Source organism: Siphateles boraxobius, unplaced genomic scaffold (genome assembly GCF_051911475.1).
Source record: "Siphateles boraxobius isolate OS27281-9 unplaced genomic scaffold, OSU_SipBor_1 142, whole genome shotgun sequence".
In the NCBI taxonomy this organism is placed as follows: Eukaryota; Metazoa; Chordata; class Actinopteri; order Cypriniformes; family Leuciscidae; genus Siphateles; species Siphateles boraxobius.
The window spans coordinates 439,082-454,145 of NW_027508747.1; the positions used below are offsets into that span (position 1 = coordinate 439,082).

General features: G+C 43.1%; 1 protein-coding gene across 2 annotated transcripts in view; it reads right to left on the bottom strand.

The window, feature by feature from the left end:
• col21a1 (collagen, type XXI, alpha 1) overlaps window positions 1–12,488 on the bottom strand; it is a 106,464-nt gene extending 93,976 nt beyond the window's left edge. The window contains exons 1-6 of one of the 2 annotated variants that reach the window (XM_077230326.1): window positions 12,283–12,488; window positions 8,539–8,669; window positions 7,657–8,217; window positions 6,355–6,520; window positions 6,039–6,267; window positions 4,772–4,945 (exon numbers count right to left, since the gene is read on the bottom strand). In XM_077230326.1, the coding sequence (XP_077086441.1) occupies window positions 4,772–4,945; window positions 6,039–6,267; window positions 6,355–6,520; window positions 7,657–8,217; window positions 8,539–8,638 (1,230 nt within the window). In that variant the 5' untranslated portion in view covers window positions 8,639–8,669; window positions 12,283–12,488. The remainder of the gene's footprint in view (window positions 1–4,771; window positions 4,946–6,038; window positions 6,268–6,354; window positions 6,521–7,656; window positions 8,218–8,538; window positions 8,670–12,282) is intronic. The other variant, XM_077230327.1, reaches the window with a different exon arrangement.
• Window positions 12,489–15,064: the final 2,576 nt, after the last annotated feature.

Sequence of the window (15,064 nt, forward strand, 5' to 3'; positions counted from 1 at the left end):
TCGCCGCCGCTCGCCGTGGGCCGGAGCCTGCTGCCATCCGCCGGGTAGGGGAGGAGCAGGGAGCGGGGGACTCGCGGCCATGGACGCTCGAGGCGGTGCGCTGGAGTGAGTTGTCGGGGGGACGGTCGAGCTCGCTGCCGGCCGCCTGGGAGTTGGAGGGGCGGCTGCCGTCCGGGAGGGAGCGGAGGAGTCGCCGCCACTCGCCGTAGGCCGGAGCCTGCTGCCGTCCACCAGTGAAGGGGGGGAGCAGGGAGCGGGGGACTCCTGCCGGCTGCCCTAGAGCCCAAGGAGCCGTCGCCGTCCACCGGGCGGCGGAGGAGCGTCGAGCCGTCCACCGAGGGCTACCCAGCGTCACCGCCAGGCACCGTGGAGGAGATCGCCCAGCTGGTGGGGGACCAGATGGCAGCGCGTTGTGGGAACCGGACCAAATTTTTTTTTCCTCTCTCCCCTCTCTCGATCTGTCGCTCCTCATGCTTCCGTCTCCGTTTCCCTCGGCTTGTCGGTCCATACCCCCCAGGGATCGCCGCCGCCGGGGGGGGGGAGTAGGCACAGGCTCGTGGGTACCCCCCGGCCTGTGAGGGGCGATGGGGGTATGTGGCGAACAGGACGGCCGAGGGACGTGAGAGAACGGCGCGAGGCCGGTGGTGCGATTGCTAATGAGCAGCACCTGTGAAGCACACCGGTCTCGCATCTCTCACGGAGGAGCGGAAGCATAAAGGGGGAGCGACGACGTTGATGATCGAGAGAGGAACAGGCCTGTGTTTTAGTTGAGTTTTGTTTTTTGTGTTTTATTTTAGCCAGCAGTCGTCCGCGAGGGGCTGCTGGCGGTATTTTAGTTTGTTTGTTTTATTTTAAATAAAGTTTATATTGATTGTTCGCCGGTTCCCGCCTCCTTCTTCCCTGAACATTGCTACATATATATATATATATATATATATATATATATATATGTTTATATGTATACGTTTTTCTGATATAAAAATAAAGAAAAAGAAAGATAAAAATGTCTGTTCTTCTGGACGCTCCGCTTTCAAGAAAACTAAACCTTTCAGCGGCGTTCCAGAGGTTTCTTCCTCACCAATCTATGTTCCTTAAACTGGCATAGAGTGCAAAGAAGAAGACCTGATGCTGAGGCTATCAGGCTTCTAAGGGTGGTCCCCTCCGGGGTAGGGACGGTTTTGAGAAATCGTTTCTCCTCGGCGCCCTCTGGGGTGCGACTCTCTGAGGAGGGTCGCAGCGCTGCCAGTTCGGTTGTTCCCTGCCGGTTCGCCGTTCAGGGCACCGAGGTGTCAGCGTCCCCATACAATCCTCCGAGGAGGGTCGTAGAGCAGTAAGTTCGGTCTCCCTGCCGGTTCGCCGTTTCAGGGTGCCGAGGTGCCTGCTTTTTCCTACGATCCTCCGAGGAGGGTCGTAGGAACTAAGCTGTTAGAGGTAGGCAAGATCTAAATAAAAAGAGGACTGTCGTCATCTCTAATAAAGCTTAGACAAGAAGTCCTGTCGAAAAAATAAAAGGAGGGACGGTTTTGAGAAATCGTTTCTCCTCGGCTCCCACTGGGGTGCGACTCTCTGAGGAGGGTCGCAGCGCTGCCAATTCGGGGGTTCCCTGCCGGTTCGCTGCTTCAGGGCGCCGAGGTGTCAGCGTCCCCGTGCAATCCTCCGAGGAGGGTTGTAGAACGGTCGGTTCGGTTGTTCCCTGCCGGTTTGCCGCTTCAGGGCACCGAAATGATTGTTCAAGCAAATCCAGAGTCCAGTCTCGAGAGACTGGTTACCCTTATCTGAATTTCTGGCAGCGTGGAAACTTCTGCCAAATATTTCTCAATGGGTCCTGCACATAATAGAAAAGGGTTACAGCGGTTCTCGTCCGCCCAGATTTCAGGGGGTCCTCCCTACGGTAGTGGACTCACAGCAGGCTCTGGTTATGGAGCAGGAAGTGCTTACACTCAAACAGATTGTATCACAGATTCAGTCCGAGGACTGGTTTGTCACAATAGACTTGAAGGACGCGTACTTCCAAGTATCTATTCATCACAGGAAGTTCCTGAGGTTCGCTTTAAAAATGGGGCGAAGCATACCAGTATCGGGTTCTTCCATTTGGCCTAGGTTTATCACCCCGCACCTTTACAAAATGCGTGGATGCAGCTCTGGCTCCTTTGAGATTCCAGGGCATTCGCGTATTGTATTATATCGACGATTGGTTTATCCTAGCTCAATTTGAGCATATGGCAGTTCGGCATCGAGATGTCGTTCTGTCTCATTTAAAGATGTTGGGGTTGCCACTCAACGCCAGAAGAGTGTGATCCTCCCAGCTCAGAGGACCACTTTTCTAGGTGTAATATGGGTTTATCTAGGCCAGTCACTCACTGTGAAACAGTTTCAGACTGTGGGTCTCATGTCAGCTGCGTTCAACGTAATTACTTTTGGCCTTCTGTACATGAGACCCCTGCAGTGGTGGCTCAGGACCAAGGGGTTTTCTCCGAGGGGAAATCCGTTTTCACATGATCAAGGTCACGCGGCTATGCCTACGTGCCTCGGTCATGTGGAAGAACCTTGGTTCCTCGCCCAGGCCCAGTGTTGGGTGTTTCTTGTCGACGCATTATGCTATCGACGGATGCTTCCCTCACAAGTCAGAAGTGATCATGAGTGGTCGCTCGGCGGAGGGTCCGGACAACACACTGACGATCTCGTAAATCAGAGCAGATATCCTGTTGAGGCAGGGGCTGAGGCCCGGGGAATGGAGACTTCACCCCGTGGTGGTGGAGCTCCTATGGGAAATCTTTGGTCAAGCTCAGGTCGATCTTTTCGGTATGGTTTTCCCTCACATATCCAGCTCCTCTCGGACTGGACGCTATGGTGCAGGTGTGGCCGAGGCTGCACCTGTACACATTCCCCCCATTATCAATGCTCCCGGGAGTTCTGCTGGGGTGCGACTCTCTGAGGAGGGTCGCAGCGCTGCCACTTCGGTTGTTCCCTGCCGGTTCGCCGCTTCAGGGCGCCGAGGTGTCAGCGTCCCCGTGCAATCCTCTGAGGAGGGTTGTAGAACGGTCAGTTCGGTTGTTCCCTGCCGGTTCGCCGCTTCAGGGCGCCGAAATGATTGTTCAATCAAATCCAGAGGCTAGTCTCGAGAGACTGGTTCCCTTATCGGAATTTCTGGCAGCGTGGAAACTTCTGCCAAATATTTCTCTATGGGTCCTGCACATAATAGAAAAGGGTTAAACGGAGTTGTGGAAACGGTGGGCTTGGCCTCTGAGGGGGCCCAGCTCATAGAATCCGGTCTCTCGACTGAGGTTGTTGAGACCGTCCTTCAATCCAGAGCTCCTTCCACGAGAAAACTATGTACATTGAAATGGAAACTGTTCTCTACATGGCGTGGAGAACTTTTTTTAAATCTTGTTAACTGCCCGGTTGGTACAGTTCTCGATTTCCTCAAGACCGTTTCTCTGCTGGATTATCTCCCTCCACCTTAAAGGTGTTCGTAGCGGCTATATCTGCTTATCACCCCTCTCGGGGCTTCTTCTCTTGGGAGAGATCCTCTTATTATTTGTTTTCTCCGTGGTACATTGAGGCTCAGGCCTGCACTGCAATCTAGAGCACCGGCTTGGGATTTGGCCATTGTACTTGAGGGTCTGGCCTTGGCTCCCTTCGAGCCCATCGAGGAGGTTTCAGAAAAATTCCTCACTCTAAAGATTATATTTCTCCTTGCTATTTCGTCTATCAAGAGAATTGGTGATTTACATGCTCTGTCGGTTGCTCCTTCATGTCTGGAATTTGCACCTAGTATGGTGAAAGCATTCCTCTACCCTAGACCGGGTTATATTCCTAAGGTCCCACTAAATGTTGGGGGCCCAATAGTGCGGCAGGCCTTTTATCCTCCTCCCTTTAATACCCCAGATCAGGAACAGCTTATCCTGTTATGTCCAGTCCGGGCTTTAGATGCCTACATTCACAGAGCTTCTCTGTGGCGTAAATCTGAGCAATTATTTGTTTGTTTTGGGTCACTCAAGAGAGGATGCCCTGCATCTAAACAGGTGATGAGTAAATGGATAGTCGAGGCTATTCATTGGCTTATGAAGCGGCGGGACAGCCTTCACCTATGGCTGTGCGGGCCCATTCTACTCGGAGTATGGCGGCCTCTATGGCCTTAATTTCGGGAGTTTCCCTTCTTGACGTGTGTAATGTGTAATGTGTGACGTGTGTACATTTGTCAGGTTTTATGACCTTGACCTCTCCACTCCTGGGGCGAGGTTGCTTGCTTCTTAGTGTGCGCAGGACTTCACACAGAACTGGCATTTGTCACTATGGCGTAGTGGGTATGGGGTTCCCATCGCGTCTCAAACGCAGCTCGAGTTCCCTTGAAAGGGAACGTCTCAGGTTACGTATGTAACCCTGGTTCCCTGATAGGGAACGAGACGCTGCGTTTGCCTGCCATACTTCCTGCATGCCCTGATCGACTTGCTTCAGGTTTTTCAGAAGCTGTCGCGGTCTGATTTCAGGGCTGCTATATAGTTTCCTGGTCTATGACGTCACCTATGTCGTAGTGGGCTTCCATTGGACTGATTTTACACGTGCTTCACGACGTAATCACGCAGAGCGTTCCCATCGCGTCTCAAACGCAGCGTCTCGTTCCCTATCAGGGAACCAGGGTTACATACGTAACCTGAGACGTTTTTCACTTACAAAAATAATATAATAATAACACTAACTACAGAGTAAGAACAACAGTCTCATTTAAAGTCTGTAAAATGAGATCCAAGAAGTCATTAACAATACTTACAGGTACAGTTGTTTCTTTGCTGACGTACTTCCCAACCTGTGTTTTTCCGTTAATAAAAATACCATCAGGAGGCTCTAGTGCCAAGGTTTCAATTTCCAGATCATCAACGTACAGAGTGACGTCTTCCTCTGTTACTAGAAGACGCAGCTGATGCCATTTTTCATCAAATAATTTCTGTAAAATACAAAAAACATAGCAGAATGCAGATGATGATGATGTTCTACATTACATTTTTACATTAGTACCTTTAGTTTATATACCATAAATGGGATTTTATGAGGAAGATAAGAACATCTAAGTAAATTGTTATTCAGTAGCATTGGCATCATAAAAGAAGGATTTATGTAAACGTTAAATAATAAACATACTAGGGCTCTGTCACTCAACTTTGGGTGCTCATAATTTAAATACTAAGGAATCATTCCATAATGTGTTTTGGAGAGAATATAAACTAAATGGAAAAGATCAAGTTTATGATGTATAAAAATGGTTTCAGTATTTCTTTTCCAAATTCCACCAACTTTTTATCCATATGGGACTAGTAAGTCTGGTATACAATTTACTTGGCTGTCATGGGCAGTGAGTCCACTGTAAAGGGATATTCTGTGTGAAATGTGTCTGAAATTGTAGTATCCCTGCTAAAACCAGCTTAGGCACACATTGTGCAGATTTTCAGGCTGGATAAGTGCTGATATAGCTCATGGACCGAAACATCAACCAGCGTGGTCTTTATGGTGAAGCTGGTGAAGCAGAACCATTGAGACATAGCACATCAATTGAGGATCCCAAGCATCCAAAACACAACATTTAGTATGCTGGTGATTATCAGCATGGATTTTCTAGGTGTATGCCATGGAAATTTCAACTGATGGAGAATGAACGATTACACTTTATTTTGATGGTCCACTTTAGACATTCTACTATAATTAACTTTGGAACTTCATGTCAACTAACATGCATTTAATATTTGTTGACTGTTAGGTTAGGGTTAGGTGTTAAGGTTCAGGTATGTAGAATGTGTTGACATGTCGTTACTTATAGTCAGAATAAATTTCTGTTGGGGAGCATGAAAATAAAGTGTTAGCAGATATTAAGCAGACTGTCTACTAATACTCTAATGAGAGTTAGCTGCAAAGTTACTTAAAGGTAGTAGAATGTCTAAAGTAGATCATCAAAATAAACTGTTCCGAATTAACTGATGGATTTTACTAATTAGCACTCAGAGTTCATTAATTTGTTTCGTTCTTTTCTCATGCTCTGTATTTACCTTAGCAGGTGATTTTGTGAAGACCACAGTTTGAGTTCCGCTTGGTGTCCTGCTGGTGGTGGTGAATATCACTGTTCTGTCCAGACCATTTAGAGTTACAGCCATTTGAGGCTTTTCATCCTTGGTCTGTATCCGCCATAGATCCCAGTCCTCCATAACCACAGAGCCTTTGTACTTCAGCGTGGCCACAAAAACATAGGATGGTGGAAGTCCGCCTGGAAATAACATCCTACGGACATTAAGATGAAAATGACGTTTCAAATCAAACAGAGTATTCTTGCAAGGACAAAGAAGCTTGATACCATAATACCTTTACCTAGTGCTCTCACTCAGGTCAACTCGGGATGTCACCTGGTAGGCTTTGCTGCCATAAAATGATCCTTGTGTCTTTTTGGCTTTTTTAGCCAAGTTGAGATAGAGGAGAATGTCAAATCCTTTCGCATCCTGAGAATTAAATGGAATCTTTGCTGGACATACAGTCTCTGTGGTACATTAAATAGAGAAAACAAGGTAAATTGCCACTCTGCAACAAATAATGCCTTAATCGGAATTAAACTAAATAAGCAATACCCTATCATTCCTCAGCCTTGAATTTGCTTTGATATTAACATCCCAACAGTATGTGCACGGTGAGAAAAAATGGCTCAAAAGGGTTAAATATTTATGAAATGAGGTGGTTTATTTTATTTGGCTTGAAGACTAGTCTAAAAAAATCGTAGGAATACCTTGGAGTGGGACACTGGACATTGTGCAAATATGCATTCTGACTGAAGAATGTCCCCGCCATTGCAAATACCAGACAAAAGATGACCTCTTCTATCATAAAGTGCCTTAATCATTAACTTTTCCAGTGTCCGGAAAGACTTTCTATCATGAGATTCAGGAGTCTTAGCAAACTTTTATGGAGGCCTGATTTCCAACCTAATGGCTATATTGTCTGGAGTTGTTGCTGAGTAATCCATTGTAAGAACAGAAAAGCGCCTTGGGAAATATGCTTTCTCCCCCATTTCAAGAATTGCGGGATCAAGTGGCATTTGATCACTTCTTTTCCACCACTGTTACACTTAATATTGTGTTACTTCTGCTTTACTGCAAATCCAAGTCGTACCTTGAAGTAATGAAATCATTTTGGCTGGAGGGAACTATACAAGCTTGACATTTGCATCTGCCAAAATTGGATTAATTGTGTATACTCATCTCAGGATTACTGGCCATTTGCAGAACTTTCAAACAATCAGACTGGCTTATTTGTAAGCTTGCTAGAAATTGATGTCACAATCTCTGAAACGTGCTCAGCAATGCATGATCCTAATTTCACCCTTTTGACAATTTACAGCCACCTTGGTGAACTCGTAACACCTGGATGTTGTAGGACATAAATCAAACTGTAATTCGTGCATTGAGGCGAGAGGCACCAAATTATGCATGCAGCTCAAACATGGAGATGCCATAAATCTGTCTCCAAGGGTACATGACATGCTAAAGCAACAAAGTCTTGCTCCCCTGCTGAAGCTCGTGGCCATAAAACTGTATAATTTCAATGTGACACCTGTGAAAAATATTATACAAATGAGTGAGATATGAAAGCCTAGAGACATAAAGGAACATGGAGGCTTACCTTCGCACAGCTTCTGCCTAATAACTTCACGGATCTTTGCGATAGCTTTATAGTCTTCCACAGAAAAAACATAGGCTGAGGATGGTTTGTTGGCAATGGACCTGAGCTCTGCCTCCTCGGTCTCAGACCCGACGCCAATTGCGAAGAGAATTATCCCCTTTTTCCTTGCAGCTTCTGCAGCTGCCAGCACTTCATCTTGTGACTTCCCATCCGTCAAAACCACAGCAATTTTTGCAATGCCATTCGGACCTCGCTCGGACAGGGCAAAGAGTTTGTCGTTGGCAAACTTGATAGCCTTCCCTGTGTTTGTGTTTCCACCCATGTATTCTATGGACTCCATTGCCTTGATAAGGTTATTGCTTGAGAAATGTTTTCCCAGGGGTATATGTAAGAAGGGGTCGTCGCTATATTGCACCACCCCAACCTGGGTGAACTTCTGACCAATGTTGAAGCTCATGGTGATATTCATCAGCCACCGTTTCACAATCTCAAAGTTTATGTCATCCACACTCCATGATCCATCGAGTATGAATACTAAATCACTTGGCGCTGTCCTACAACCTGAAATTGAGGAACGAATACAAGATTTTGCAAAGTGTGAATTGACCATTGGACCAAGGCACATTTCGGACACTTGACTCCACAGTTCTATCTTTATTGTTTCTATGTTTGTGGTAATGGTTATGTTATAAAAAAAAAATGACAATCTGCCTCTTGTTCCCAATTGGATGACCAAATTGCTCTAAAGAAGTCGCAAAAATTGTTGCATATGCTCTGCATTAAGACAGCCACAATGAACACTGCATCATTAGGTCATGTTATTATCTGAGTCAATAGTCTTCATGCAACATTCACTAATGAAGATGAAAGAAGCACGCTTACTTAATCTCATGTCCTCATCTTGTGCTGTGCAAAACAAGTGAAGGAGCATGAAGTAAAGACACCAAAACACAAAATGCATGGATCTCATTTTGCAACCCATGTTCCTGAAGTACCAAGCTCCAGTTTAGCACCTGAAGAGAAATGAAGATAAGACATGCATTTCTTAGATGTCTTCACATGAATGCCATTGGATTTGCAGATGTTTAGTTTTATAGTTTTGTTAAATGAATAACATGCGTTTTGTAATCAATGTAAACATCTCAACCAAAACAATTGAGAAGATGCAGTTTTGTTGCATTTGTTGCGCACAGGATATAATGCGGTTAATTCGGTACATGCTTACAAAGATGGTTGTGCATTTCTAGGCCCGGCTATGAAACCACAGAATGGAAATGATGGATGTGTGTAACCTGTTTGTGCAACTGGAATGAGAAACAGGCATATTTTGCAATACTTCTCTATTATTTGAGCATCTAAATTCAAGTAATGACATCACTTAGGCCTAAATGTCCCTTTCAAAAAGCAAAAATCAAGCTTATGGTGAGACACTTAAAAATGGATTTTGGAGCAAATGTGAAGTTTGTGGAGGTTGTATGTGAAGCTTAGGATTTTATAAAAGAAAGTTTACTTCATTCATCTGTTAAAACTTACTTGAGTTGTAAGGTTCTTGTCCTTTTTATGTTCGTTTTATGGTTTTGGGTTTTGTAAAAATGCATAGAATTTTACACAGAAAAGTAACTGATTTTTCTCACTACAAACATGTCAAAGTGCATATTGTTTACATTTTGTGGCTATGCTATTGCAGCAGTAAGCATTTTTATGTTTGCCCCATTCACAAAATTGACTTTTGTAATAATCAACATTATGCCACAAGTGCTGTTGATTGAGCTTAACTTGAATTGAACACTAACATTTACATTTATTCATTTAGCTGACGCTTTTATCCAAAGCGACTTACAATTGCTATGTATGTCAGAGGTCGCACGCCTCTGGAGCAATTAGGGGTTAAGTGTTTTTTATTCAGGGATACATTGGTGTCTCACAGTGGATTCGAACCCGGATCTCTCACACCAAAGGCATGTGTCTTATCCACTGCGCCATCACCACCCATTAGTGTTATTATTTTAGCCTAACAATCTCACCAAGTAGAATCATGTCATGTTTTGAAACCGTTCTTCATCTAACTCTGACTGCTGGAAACTGTGTGCTGTTTCCAGAAAGAGAAAGAACTCCAGACATTATAAAAAACACCATAATAAATGAAGACCAGATATGCTCCCTTTAGAAGGGGTGGGGTGTTTTTTGGCCTACTGATTGCTGCGGTCAAACAAAGTTTCCCAATGCAAGTTACCATCCTCACCAGCTGAGAGATCATGAGCATGACTGGAGCACGAGTGAAACTTTTATACATCCTTCAACCTTGACTAGTTATGTGACTGGGGTTTTCCAGTCTTTGACCTGGAGGTGTATCATAAGACAGCTATGGTAGAAATGGTCTTAGCACATACGGATTGTTGGCTAAACGTCTGATGCATGAGGCACACAAAATGGGAAGCACTTTAGGAGTTTTGAAAGTCGTCATCTGATTGGTTGAATTGTGTGTCGTGTTCTTTAACGGTCCGCCTGGAAACAAAGCCATTGTGATGACAAATGCCCTCATGTAAGAAGAACACCATAGTTTTTATACTTGACAACGAGCTCTAATCAGGATCAACTAAACGCTGGATTTTCAGAAGTATGTGAAGTTTGTGGCTCCATTGCTGCAGGAAACTTGCACAACGTTCTTGAATTAATAATTTATTATTCATGCACGCTGGTATGCTACCCTAAGGACATTCATACCCCTAAACATGACACGGAACAAAACGAACTGTGATTGGTTGCTTGACATGTCAGTCAGATGTCTTCATGGGCAGACTTTGGCCCATGAAAGCTGCGATGGAGTCCAGGCCTTTCTTCTGTCAGTCTAAAGGTCTAGCTACAAGAGACTATGGTAGAACTAGCCCTCACTCCAGTGCTTCGCAGAGCCCAGCACAAGAGGAGGTATGTGGAATTCTCCATTATTTTCACGAGCATGTCTGCATGCTAAGCACTCAAGCCCACGCCTCCCCACACACTATTCCTTGGAACTGGTTTTCTTTCTGCCAGAGAAATGATTGCTCTGGACAATGACCAAGCTCAAGTTCATGTGACAAAGCCAAAGCAACTTTAGACCAAAAAAAAAAAAGACTGTGCAGAATGTATTTGAATTGACAATTTGGTAATATGCACCATTACTCTCACGGAATTAATGACTACAAGTCTTGCACAAAAACTGGAAAGATGTGTGTCTGCCAGTCTCAACCTCTAACCATATGGCTTGTCTCTGCACCATGACCTACTCATTGACCTTGGAAGTTATTGGGGACCTCCAGACAGTTTATGGTTCCCCAGGTCAAGATGAAGGAGATTTTGGAACGGTAATGTAGCTGGAATGCAACGTGTTTAAACATTCTCTGCTACCAAAAGGAATTTCCCCATTAAATTTAGCCGAATGTATCCTCCGCATGTATCTTCCAAAACATGACATTTAATTCTCAGTGGAATTTTAGCACGAGTAATTCATTGTGTTTGTAGTGATACTTGTTTAAGATTTATTTCACGTTGATGGGTTTTGTCCAACTGGATGTGGGAGGCAGGAAACTCTTGTTGAACAGCTGATTCCTCCCTGTCCTCCAGATGAGGCGTTAACCTCTCCGTATTTTAAGTGGTAAAGCTGCCAAATATGTATGCTTTATTTAGTCAGTTTCCCAGGAAAGGCATGTTTCATGTAGCTCTAATTTCGCTCCACATCTGTAGTTACTCTTGATTTATTGTGTATGGCTTGTCTTGGATCAGTTATCTTCATGTTTTCTAACTGGCAGCCATTGTCTTAGTAAAACCTTTCTGCCTGTTTTCCATTGCACAGCTATAAATGTGCTATTGTAATCCAGTGGTTTTCGATACCAAAATCAACAACTGCTGTAAGGCATGTTCAATTAGTTTGCCAACATGAGGGGAAAATAAATGGGGGGCCAAGTTCCTCAGGCTCCAATGGAATAGCAAAAACATTATATCAGAGAGACCGCTGAAACGATTTCACATAATCAAGACCGTAAAGGCAACAGTCTACCGAGGACATAGCTGTTACGAGGGAGTTTCCACCAAGTTACGTACATGATCAAAATACATGTCTTACGGTTTGTTAGAGAATCTCCCTTTTGAGCCCTTTCCAGCTCTTCTGTGCAGCCTTTTTTAATCATAGCTGTTACCCAAACAAGGAAACACAACTCTTATGAGTTAAAGAAAGCTATATTGTTTCTTAACCTAACTCTTAATATAACTTGTCTGCACATTTATCCGTGAACCGGTTGCCGGACAAAGCCCTGTTAATTAATTCCATTCATTCTTCACTTGCGGCAGTGGCACAAGTCAGGAACTGATAACCATTTCTTACATATTTACTATGTATGATCAAATATTTGGAAAGCTGTCAGAAAGGACAAAGCATATGAGATTCTACGCACATCAACTCGACCCTCATAGACAAAATGCACACCACCATCAAATAAAATAAAAAACCTTTTGGGGTAGCCTTCAGATAATGAGATGTGAAAAAGTATCTTCTACATGCTGGTTGCAGCCAGAGGAAAAATTGCAAATACCAAAACAATAAAGAGAATCAATACATCGTAACAGTTAAAGAAAGAAAAGACAAAGATTTACCAGAATTTGATGTGCACGGAGCTGGAGTCTTATTGAATAAATCCCCCTTACTCACTCTGCCTGGTGTCCCATGGTCAGGGTTGTGCAAAGCACAGGGTTGGAGGAGGTGGGTTTGAGGAGGCTGCAGAGTTGCAGATGTGAGCCTGCCCTCTCCATTCACCTTCCAACTCACTCTCTCTCTCCCTCTTGGTTACAGAGGTTGAAATAAGATGCAGATAAGGAGAACTTCACTAAATAGAAGAGAGGAGTCAGCCCCCTTTTTCGTCGAAGCAAAAGGAAAATTATAGTAATTCCAATATTCTTCCAAGGTTTGGATTGTGTATGACAGCAGAGAGGATAAATAATGTGGGGTGGGGTGAGGGTGAGGGGGTGGGGGGCTTTAGGAATGAGCCAGAAGATTAGATAAGGGAACATGCTTTCACATTCTCCGAGTCTAATTTGCGAGGTGAAAGGGGTTGCCTGTTTGTTGCTTTGTACAGTATTTAGTTAATTTTTGGACAATTTTACTTCAGTGTGTGTGTGTGTGTGTGTGTGTGGTCTTTTGTAAGTCGTTGATAATGATGGAGGAATTCTATGCTTTTGACTGTAAACTGCATTTGTTGAAACATTTGATATATTAGGACCCACATCTTGTCCATTCTAAGAACATTTAGACATCAGAAGCAGTTTTATGCATAAGACATGACAATTTATCCTCTCCAAAATGCCAGATTTATTGAGGTAGATATATTTTTGGAAACAAGAAACGTCTAATATTGAAAAATTGATGGATTTGAAAGCTGAAACAAAATTTGCACGTTGTGGTTTGGCACTAAAAGTAACCTATGTGCTTTGGCTTATTGTGATTTTTCCAGAACATCTTTATGTTCTTCTCTACTATATTGTGCACAAAGTTTTCTTGGGCTAATCTTTTAAATACTCTCTTAAATTGGATCATTTCAACCATGGTATTCATACTTTATTTGGAACAGTGCATGACTGTAAATCAAATATAATCAAATGTAGTCAGTCATTTTAGATTCAAAATCAGAAATATTTGGAACCTCATCTACAGTTATTATTATGTAATTGTGACCAATCCTTAATAAATGCTATTTAGTGTCAGGGTTGAGGAATAAAATATAATGAATGCATCGCATACTGACTTTATATAGTTACCTCATGAATAGTTCACCCAAATGAAAATGTTATGTCAAACCCGTTTGACTTTCTTTATTCTCTGGAATAGTGTATACTAGAATATACTTTTAAATATCCCTTATACAGCGACTTCAGCAGTTTATAGTACCAAAACTGCAAAAAACGAGGTTATACTAATATGACTTGTGTGCTATATTCCAATTAATCTGAAGCTATATGATGTTGTGGGAACAGACGGTTATTGTTATTTGCTGATAACTGTCCAGTGGACTGCTGAAGCCAGACTGTCTAAGTGAGTTACCTTGAAAACTTGAACTGTCTGATTCATGACAGTTCGGTTCGGTTCCTCAAACATAGCCTGACTACATTTATGGGTCTTTTTTTTTTTTTTTTTTTTAGTTTAACAGCAGTCGTCACTGTGAGCTGTGACTGTAAGGAAAATTAGTCTGTGTACGTGTGAACATTCTTAATATTATTTTATTTATTTATTTATTGCACAGAAAAAAGAAATTGAATAATGACTATTGCTGTGTGAACAATTACTTTTCAATTTGACAGGTAATTCATACAAGTTCTATTCTTCTCCCTCCCATAGAAATACAGAGTTTCCAACATCTGAATTTCTAAGAAATGTACACCCACATCCTCTTGGATTCATTTTCATCACTGTCAGCATGTTCTTCAAACCCACCTAAGCTTCGCAGGAAGCAAATTAAACACGTCTCCTTTATCAACACCCGCAAGCAATCAAACTCAAGTGAAGAAAATTTGATCTGGACTTGGACAAGGTATTTAACTTCAGCCTATTTTTTGGGAAACACTGTACAGACTAAGCCCACCTGCTGATAATCACCTGCCAGAACAGCTCCAATCTTGACAAATTCTACATCTGGGAATCCTGTGGCCATAATTGATGCGTTAACAAATGGAAGACTGGGAGAATCCTGCTGTAAGTAATGGGTATCCTCCCACAGGGCTTCTTGTAATTGAAAGGTACAGCTGGGCTCCTAATATTTCATATTCTGTTGGGTTTGGAAAATGGCAACAAAGGCACGACCGTGAAGCGAGGGCCATGTTTGTTCCCTGAGTGGGAAAAAAACAGCAGTGAGGTGTCATTGCAAGAATGATGAATTGCAGTGTGGTTATGCAGTTTGGAATCCTCAAGCCAACTATTATCAAATGAGGAAATTGCGGAAAACACTGAGAAGCACACTAGGAATGTTTAAAAATGATACCACGTCATTTATAATAAAAAAGATTTTCTGAAAAAAATGTTTTACTGTATGGAATACAAAATTAGAAGTCTAGCAAGTAAAATAGACCTTCATGCTGTGGCTTTTTAAAAATGGCGTGCACCAATTAAAATTTTGTTAGCCTTATAATCTAAGGTAATTTCTGCTTAATAGTATGATAAAGACATTTCATTCCGCTAAAGCAAAGACACAATACAATCTGCGATTTTTATGTATTAGCCTAGTTTTAGTCTAACTACATTGAACTTTGGCTAAATAAATGAGCCCTCTTTGTTTTGGCAGGGTTCGTCGGTAGCGCTCTAATGGTTTATAATTCCATGCAATAAACGGCAATTAACGTGATCACTTCTGCGGTGCGCCTGGGAGATTAGTGTGGTGTGTATAGCAGC